Below are 9984 nucleotides of genomic sequence, written 5' to 3' on the forward strand. Positions count from 1 at the left end.
AAGCTACATGCGTAATTCTCCTAAATTCATACATAAACACATAACACATAAATATAATTGCCACATAAATGCGATTTCTAAATGAACCTAGTGATGTGATGCATGTATTAATAAGATATCTTGATTTTTCTGGCAGACTGTTAAAAGCCTGACTCCAGTGAAGAAGAAAAAAAAGAAGGTTCCAGGTGAAGTTAAGGACTCAGAAGCTTCCATGGAAGCTTTAAAAGGTTCCGAAATTTCTGCTGCCAGCTTGGACATTCCACCAGTAGATGTGGAATTTTCCTTTCCAAAGTTCTCCAAAATTCTAAAAATGAAGGGAGGAGCAGACACCACTACTGAAACTAAGAGCACAGAGATCTCTACTAAAGTAACTACAGAACAGAAAAGACTAAGGATGAAGTTCCCAAGACTAAGGGTCAAAGACGCAGCAGTGGCTGGGGGACTTTCTGTGGACATTTCTGGTGCTAAAGATGTTTCAGGGAAAGCTCAAGATGAAGTAAAAGGGAAAGAGAAATCTGCAGCTCAAGTTGGTATTGATATTCCTAAAATGAAGAAGCCAAAAGTTGATGTCACAGTGGCAAAGCCAGATATTGAATTTGCAACAACAAAGGTTGGAATTGCAGCACCACAGGTTGGAACTGAAACCAAAGAGACAGTTTTTAAGACTCCTCAAGTGGAGCTTGATATACCACTAACAATCAAGAAAAGTGAGACAGAAACTTCTGAAAGTATTAAAACAACTGGCTTAAGCACCTTGATTAAAATTCCAGATGTTGAAATTAAGATGCCAGTAGCTGGTGTTGAAGTGGAAGCACCAGAAGCTCTAATAAGCAAACCATCCATTTCAAAAGTAGGAATTTGTCCACCACAGTTACAAAAAGAGCAAGACCTCACTCTTCGAGTTGATGGAAGGCTGAAGACTGAAATAAAATTACCTTCAGTTGAAATAGCACCACCTAAATTGGATGTTGACTTACGTTTACCAAAAGTAGAAGGTTCTGTAGAAGTGGAAACACCAGCTTCTACTAGTCAAGGCCTACAGATTAAACTTCCAAAATTTAGCATGTCCACTAAAACGGCAGAATCTATTTTGGAAGTAACCCCTCCCCAAGTCAAAAAAGATATTAAGGGGAAAGTTTCCGAGGATAAGGTAAAAATCCCTTCTGTAAAAACCCCACAATTTGGAATTTCTCTTTCTAAAGAAAAAATTGAAGGAGATAGTCCTGAAAGTCAAAAGAAAAGCTCCCTAAAGTTTCCATCTATTGACATCTCTGCTCCAAAAGTGAACTTAGACCTAAATGTACAGTCAGAAGATCTTTCTGTTGAACCTATTCAGGTTCCAGATGTAACCCTTAAGATGCACAAAGTGAGTCCTCCTAAGGTAGGCATGAAAGTTAAAGATGCCTATGCTGGTACTATTTCAAAATTAGATGTGAAATCTGAGAAAGTTGAAGCTGAAAGTTCTATTGAAATTCCAGATGTTACACTCAAAATGCCTAAAATAGGTCTTCCTAAATTGGGCTTAAAGGATGAAGGACTGGGAGCTGAGTCAGAGGTATCAGCTGGGAAAATTGAAAAAGCAGAACTTAAATTGAAAGGTCCTAAACTACCAAGTTTTGGTGGGTTGCTTGTAAAAGAAAAGTCTGAGGTAGATGGATCAGATTCTTCTACAGAAACAGAGGGGAAATTAACATTTCCTTCAATTAAGATGCCATCAGTTGATATTTTCTTACCCAAAGTCCAAGACAGTGATCCAAGTAAACTGGAGGGCACCATACCCACAGCTAAAGTAGATAAAAAAGGACTTGAATTAGAGAGTACGGACTTGAAGTTTAAAATGCCCAAAGTCTCCTTACCTAAGCTTGATGTGACAACAAAACTTGGAAAGCCTGATATGTCTCCTCCAAAAGTTGGAATTCACATATCTGGTGCTGATACAAAAATAAAAGTTGACAAAGAGAAAGAAGATAAAATAATTGCTCCTGACTTAGGTATTGCTGTTCCTAAGACAAAAACTTTTGCTCTTAGCTTAACCTCATCAAAACCTGACCTAGATATTTCAGTGGAAAAGCCTAAAGGTGCAATTAAACTTCCAAAAGTAGAGTTGGATTCAATAGCATTTGATGGCCAGACTGGAGATTCGAAAGTAGCAATTCCTTCTATTAAAATGCCAGTTTTTGAGATAGATGCTCCTAGACTTGATGTTGGTTTAAATTTGCCAAAAGTGAAAACTGAGGGAACTGATGCATTTGTTGAAGACAAAGACATTAAATTCCAGATGCCAAAGCTAAATCTTCCTAAGCTCAGTGACGTAGCCAAAGATATGGCTGTTGAACTTGATGTCCCAAAGGTGACGGGTGACATTTGTTCACCACATCTTACTACAGAAATGAAGACTGGGGTGGACACAGAAGATAAAGGACTCAAGATGAGTTTGCCAAAAGTTGAGATTGGACTTGGGAAATCCACAGAGGTTAGTGAGGGTGAATTAAAAGAAAAGGCTGAAGTGAAACTTTCTAAAGCAAAACAAGTAAAGCCAGTTGTAGAAGATGAAGAAGCTAAAATGAAGTTGCCATCTGTTAAACTTCCATTTCTTGAGATAGCTACACCAAAAATTCCTGATGTGGACATTGGTGCAGACATTCCAACAATTGAAACCGATGTGTCTGGTAAAGAAGATTTGGCAGCTGTTATTTCTGGTGATGGTGAAGCTAAATGGAAAGCACCCAAGTTTTCTTTTCGTAAACTTGGAATTTCTGGATCAAAAGCTAAGAAAGGTGAAGTTGATGGACAAACAACAGATGCAGAAAGAGACATTGAACTTGCAGTTAAATCACCAAAAATGAAAATGCCAAAGTTTGGAATAGTTTTTCCTAAATCAAAGCAAGATGTTGCAGTGGAAAGAGAAATAAAAGCTATCAAAGAGAAGGTGGATACTTCTTCTGGTCGGGTGGACTTATCTTCTGATGGAAAAGTTAAAGTTCCATTAGGTAAACTTCCAACTGTTGATATCTCAGCTCCAAAGTTAGAGGTTGATGTTGCACTTCCCAAAGGAGATGCTTCACCACCACCTGAAATTAATATTGACATTCCAGATGTGAAGTTGAACCTTCCCAAATTTTCCATGCTGAAATTTGGGAAAAGCAAAGGTGGTGAAGAAGATGCAGATATTGAGAAAACTAAAGTAAAGGGTAAAATGTCCTCATCTAAATCAGCAAAAGCAGAAGACGCTTCTGCTGAACTTGATGGAAAGAGTACTGAAGCCAAAGGAAAAGGAAGAGAGCTAAAAATGAAAATGCCCACTATTAGGATGCCTTCATTTGGAATATCAAGGAAAGATACAGATGTTTCTGAGGAAAAACCTGGAATAAGTTCTCCAGAAGAAAAAACAAAGAAAGTTAAGACTGTAACACAGGACTCAAAAGTCTCTCTAGAGACTGAGAGTGGCGATGGAAAAACTTCTTTTATGAAAATGCCCACATTTAAAATGTCATCCCCAAAAGTAAAGGCACCAGAAGTAAATTTGATTTTAAAAGGTTCAAAAGAAAATCTTCAGATGCCTGATGTCCATGTTAAAGTCCCTGAGGTTGAGTTACCTTCTTTTGGACTAAAGAGTGATCAAACAACTGAAGTGTCACTTTCAAAGACAGGAGAAAAATCAGTGGGTCCAAAAGATTCTGACTTCCACCTTAGTGATAAAATGAAGATGCCTTCTCTGGAAATATCTACACCTCCAGCCACGCCTTCATTACAGATTTCTGTCCCGTGTGTTAAATCAGACATCTGTACATCAAAACCAAAAGTAGAAGTAGATGTTTCTGATGCAGACATTAAAAGATATGAAGGTGATTTAAAAATACCTAAGCTTTCATCCATTGGTGCTTCAGTTTCAGATGTCAAATTCGATATTGGTTTGCCCAAAATACTATTGAAGCATGAGGCTGATGTTAGCATGGAAAAATCATCTGCCAAAATACAGATACCAAGAGTTGAACTCCCTAAGTTTCAGGAATTGGAAGCCAAGGTGGACATTAGTGGTGATAAAGCAAAAGCCATTCATTCCGAAGGAAAACTTAAAGGGCCTAAGCTGAAACTGCCACACGTTGATATTTCTCTTCCAAAAGTAAAATTCGATGAAGAGGACATACCATTTATTGAAGGTGAGACCAAAGTGCAAGGTTCAAGTGATAAAGCAAGTGCTTCTGAAGGAACCTTCAGTTTGCCATCAGTAGAGCTCTCAAAAATGTCCACTCCCAAAATAAGAGCTCCAGAATTGGAACTAGATATCAGTCTAAGCAAGGATGATTTAAAATTGAGTGACTTATCTAAGTCACTTAAAGTAGAATCAAGTGGTTCTGAAGGTGAACATGATTTAAAGCTCAAGATGCCAAAAATAAAGATTCCTAAATTTGGAGACTCCATGACAGGTGTAGAGGAAGGCATTGTTAAAGCAGATGTCAAGACTTCCAAAACAGAAGACAGTTCTGAATCAGGTATCATGGACTTCAAAATAAAAATGCCTAAGCTTCAAGTAGGATCTCTTAAAGGGAAAGAAGAGGACAAAGAGTTAAAAAGCGACCACAAAATGGCTATGAAAGGTGATGTGAAGGTCTCAGATCATGAAGATTCTGACAATGGCCGTATGTTCAAGATCAAAATGCCATCATTTGGGATATCAAAAGGGACTACAGAAGCAGGCACAGAACCTTTGCATCCTTCTGAGGAGAGTGTAGACCTAAAGTTTAAAATGCCAAAAATGACTTTGCCTGATGTTGGATTTTCAGGAGGTGAAGGTGAAAGAGTGGGGGCTTCCTTGGAAAGTGACCATACTAGTACAGTTACCAAGGTAAAAAGCATCACTTCGTCAAATCTTGAAGAGTTAGAATTAGATGTAGGGCTGAAATTGCCAAAAATTAAGATGCCAACAATTGGTATATCGGGACGAAAGGGAGATGATGACATGGAAATGACTCTTGATGAGGAATCCAAAGGAAAAAAGTCATTGTTCAAGATGCCAGATGTGGAACTATCTACTCCAAAGATTAAAGCACATGGTGAATATGAAGTTGATGGAGCAAAATTGGAGCAAAAGCTAACAAAAGACTCAGAAGTAGGTGATTTTGCAAAGAAGAGCAGTAAAATCAAGGATGAATACAAACATGACTCATCTGAAGAGGATGCTGAAAATAAATACAAAGTAAAGCTACCAAAATTAGCAGTTAGTTTACCAAAAGCTGTATCTGGAGATGTGGAGCTTTCTCCACCAAAATTGAAGGCAGAGACAAAAGACAGTGAGATCAGTATGAAAAGTTTGCACTCTGAACATGAGTCACATCAGCATGAAGGGAAAAAGACAAAAAAGAATATTTTCTCTCTTAGCAAAACCAAGGACAAAAGTGCAGATATGGTATCATCTGACATTGACACAAGTCTGGAATTGGAAGGTCCTGAATTGAAGATCAAGTTGCCTAAAATAAAAATGAAACCTTCTTTTGGTCGGTCGAAAGGCAAAGGTAAAGGGTCTGAAGAAAATGGAGAAGAAGAAACCGATGCAGACTCAAGTGATGTCTCTGCGAAGTCTTCAAGGATCAAGTTCCCCAGATTAGGGTTTTCTTCTTCTAGGGTGAATTCTGGGGAACCAGGGGAAGTAAATATAAATGGAACCTCTGGCCATGTAAATGGGGAAAATGAGGTATCTACTCGAAATGGATCACAAGATGGTGTTGTAAAGGTTGGTAAGCTAAAGTTTCCCAAGGTTGAATTTTCATCACCATACAAGGCCAAAGAAATAGACTCTGAAATGAATCTAAAATTAGTCAAGACAGAAGAACCCGAATCAAAAGATGAAGGCACCGAGAGCTCTCTTTCCTACAAATTTAAGTCTCCTAAAATTGCTTTCTCTGGTTTCAAGAAAAAAGAAAAGAGTGAAGATCACATAATTAGTTCCTCTGCAAGAACCGAGATGGCAACTATGGAAAATGTTAGAGAGGGTGACTCAAAGTCAGGGATGGGTCGGATCTCTCTTGGATTTCTTTCGAGTAAATCTAAGGGGGAATACACAGTGGACAATAGTGGTATACATAAAGACAATGAGGGTGGCACCAGTAAAGACAAGTCAACCAAGTATAAGATTCCCAAGTTATCTCTGAACTCAAAATCAGAAGTGGAATTGAGTAAAGAGATGAAGGAAGAAAGTTCTCAAGAAGGTTTCAACATTACCCTGCCGCAGATGAGCTTTACTACCCATCAAGAAGAACAAACCACGGAAGAGCAAGAAACAAGTTTGGGCTTCATAAAAGTTACAACAACAAAACAAATCAAGACAGAGACTGTAACAGAGAAGACCCTGGCCATATAAGACAGTACATGTGTTCGTCAAGGACTGCATTTACCAACAAGTATCCTTAAATGTTGCAGGCTGCATGTTCCAAAATAATCTCTCCACTCTAATCTCTCCTGCACCTCAGTGACTACAGTGGTGGTCCTCCAAAATTGTCTTAATGAAGGTTACCATACCTGTCTGTATTTTAATTCATTTAAATTGATGTGCTTATCATTTAACAACAGGGTTCTTAGAAGAAATGTAGATTAAAATGATGTTTGCTTCTTTCCACCCAGACTTGCAAATAAATACAAATTTTAGTAGGGTTGTAGTTACCATGTCTTAATTTAAGCAGAGAGTATAATATTGAAACTGATACCTCTGGGGTCTGATTAGTTTATTTTATATGGTCAGTGCCATTGTTTACTTTCCTCTGACAATAGAGCGAGACTGGTCACCCAATATTTGGCTTTGGTGATGGGAAACTTCACAGACCATTCTGTGGTTCAGCAAAGTTTGGCATATATGATAGAGTTGAAGAACTACTCAGTACTCAACATTCGCACTAGTACATGCCTAGCCAGGGTATGGGTACAGTTCAACAGTGGGCACCTTACAGCATTCTTACAATCCTTACACATTTCTTGATGCACCTTGTTAATGATGCACCTCCGGCTATCTTTGTCCAGTTGATGCTAAAGCCCCCAAGCTGTTTTGCTTAATTAATTCATGTAACAATCACCTATTTCGCTGTGCAACACAAGCAAGGTAATTTTGTAGAATGTTATTTATATAGAAAATGTGCCTTATTTCTTTGGTATTACAAACAGCATGACCACTGAGCGTGACCACGTCTTGCCTCCTCCTGAAGTTTGGAACTGCCACAATAAAAAGTTGGTAAAATGTAATAACAACATGTCTTCATAGTCCACCATCTGATCATTTTTAGTGCCACCTCCAAATTAAAGTAAAAAGTCTGTTTAATTTATAGTCTGGGGCTTACTTCTGTGTAGGAAAACAAAGATGAGGAGATGATAGACAGTTAAGTAATTCCTTCGGATAATAATGTTCTTTATGGTTGCAGAGCCATTTGTTTCATTAAGTTCTACTATTTTAGATAAAGTTGGCAAAACTATTGAAGGTGTTAACTCACCCTAGCCAAAAACATTCTGGCAACCAAATTGTAAAAAGGAAAATTGGTTTTCTGAGACCCAATTTTCTTTACTCAAAAATGCCATAACATAAAAAATGCAGTTAGCAACTTCCCTGTTGGGATTTTTTCCCTGGTGGCCATTTATAGAGTATGGCCACAATGAGATATCATGTCCATTATCACAGTTTTCAGCTCTACATTTGTTGGATGTGTGGTCTATTATTAAACTTGCAATAGGGCCTCAGAGGGTTACATAGTTGATACGGACGCCTCAGAGGGTTCCAATTGCCCAGCTGCTATTTCATGTTTTTTTTTTATCTGTCCTAAAAAAAATCAGTCGCACCAAAACCCTTGAAACCAAATAAAAGCCCTCTAGGGCTTATTTGACTTCACCAATGAAATTAGGCATCTTCATAAAAGCTCAACACCCTTATAGCATTCTGCAGTCATCATTCCAGAACCCAATGATCACAATAATGTACAGTACCCTTGAGGTCTGGGGGGGGGCTTGTATATCTCAGCTGGTCTCTAGGTGAAGCATGAGCTAGGCGAAGCCTTCTTCTACATAGACAACTGGAGGCTGTGTAGCCGTGTGTAAAACAAAGTTTAGTTTTTTTTTCCTTTGGAGGTTAGAGTATGATACTAGCGTGTGAGAGAGTTTCTTGCCCTGCAGACTGATGTGATATCTGTGTTCACCATCAATAACAACGCATTTGTGTAAACATAATTGTCTAGACCAGTGGTCTCCAACCTGTGGCTCTCCAGCTGTTACGAAACTACAACTCCTGCCATGCTGTGAGTTGTAGTTTTGCCAAAGCTGGAGAGCCGTTGGTTGGAGACCCTCTATTCTAGAAGCTACTACAAGATGTATATTGTCATTTTTTGTATTTACTATTATTGTTAATTATTAAATAAATAAATAAAAACTTTATATTTGAAGTGGAACCTACCGTTTTTGTAAAGTACCAGCTAACCCCTTCCTGCTTACTGATTTCTTCTTTTTATTTAAGTGGTGTTTTGATGTAGTAATCCAATCTTTAATCAGAACGTCTTAATAAACATTTAATTGAAAGCCATGAAAACTGGAAGGTGTCTGTGTTTAGCTTATTCATCCATTTTTTTTACTCTTTGTGTTTTTGCCAGCTAAGGCTACTTTCACATTAGCGTTTTTTTACAGATCCGTCATGGATCCGCAAAAACGCTACCGTTACCGTAATACAACCGCATGCATCCGTCATGAACGGATCTGGTCATATTATGTCTTCTATAGCCATGACGGATCCGTCATGAACACCATTGAAAGTCAATGGGGGACGGATCAGTTTTCTTTTGTGTCAGAGAAAACGGATCCGTCCCCATTGACTTACATTGTGTGCCAGGACACAGTCGTCTTGCTCCGCACCACATCGCGGACAGAAAAAACTCTGCAGGCAGCGTTTTGGTGTCCGCCTCCAGAGCGGAATGGAGACTGATCGGAGGCAAACTGATGCATTTTCCATTCAGAATGCATTAGGGCAAAAACGGATCAGTTTTGGACCGCTTTTGAGAGCCAATGACGGATCTCAGAAACGGAAAGCCAAAACGCTAGTGTGAAAGTAGCCTAAAGGGTTTTTTGAGGTTGTGTGGTCATATGAACGATATGGGTCAAGTTTATTAATTACTCGATGGGGCTGGTGAAGAAATCTCAAAAACAGATTGTTAGATACCTGCAGTGGCAATCTGGCAACATTCATCCAAATGTATTATTCAAAAAGCCACTCTTCATTCATCTGGCAGTATTTTTCAGCAGTTTTTGGCCAAAACCAGGAATGGGTCAAAAACACGAAAGAGGTACCATCTTTCCATGATAGTTTTTCTCTGTTGATATCCCTCTCCTGATGTTGGCTTACAAGTAGTGATGAGAAACACTGCTGTGTGAAACTGGCCCAGGGGGCACTTATTTATTCTTGAAAATCTGATTAATAATGCAGGCTGAGGAGTGGCATGGTAGGACTACCAAGCCGATTGTCCCTTCTGCAAAGTACCAAAAACTGCATCGTTTGAGACCAGCATTTGAATGTATCCCTAGCGACTAGTCTAAGATCAATGAGGTTGCTATACAGACTGTTCCCTCTTTGTCACACAGGCTGCTCCCCAAACCCCCCTCTTTCTCAGGGCTCATGCACACAAACTACTTTTTGTCCATGTTTGTTCCGTTTTATTTTGTGGCCCGTATGCGGGCCACAAAAGTAACAGAAATTACTCCATGTGCATTCTGAAAAAAAAATAGAACATGTCCTATTATTGTCCACATTACGGACAAGGATAGGACTGCTCTATTACGGGCCGGCTGTTCTGTTCCGCAAAATGCAGAATGCACATTATTATTATTTATTATTAAAGCGCCATTCAGTCCATGGCGCTATACATATGAAAAGGGGTACACATACATAAAACAGGCAGTTGCATGAACAAGACGAGTTACAGACTGGTACAGAAGGAGAGAGGGCCCTGCCCGCGAGGGCTTACA

The 9984-nt window shown here is 39.0% G+C and overlaps 1 protein-coding gene across 2 annotated transcripts in view; it reads left to right on the top strand.

Moving 5' to 3' along the window:
- PRX (periaxin) overlaps positions 1-8039 on the top strand; it is a 53406-nt gene extending 45367 nt beyond the window's left edge. Inside the window, exons 7-8 of one of the 2 annotated variants that reach the window (XM_040406174.1) lie at positions 137-1975; positions 2015-8039. In XM_040406174.1, the coding sequence (XP_040262108.1) occupies positions 137-1975; positions 2015-6358 (6183 nt within the window). In that variant the 3' untranslated portion in view covers positions 6359-8039. Of the gene's footprint in view, positions 1-136 lie in introns of both variants that reach the window. The other variant, XM_040406172.1, reaches the window with a different exon arrangement.
- The last annotated feature ends 1945 nt before the right edge of the window (positions 8040-9984 follow it).

Source organism: Bufo bufo, chromosome 8 (assembly GCF_905171765.1).
Source record: "Bufo bufo chromosome 8, aBufBuf1.1, whole genome shotgun sequence".
NCBI lineage: Eukaryota > Metazoa > Chordata > Amphibia > Anura > Bufonidae > Bufo > Bufo bufo.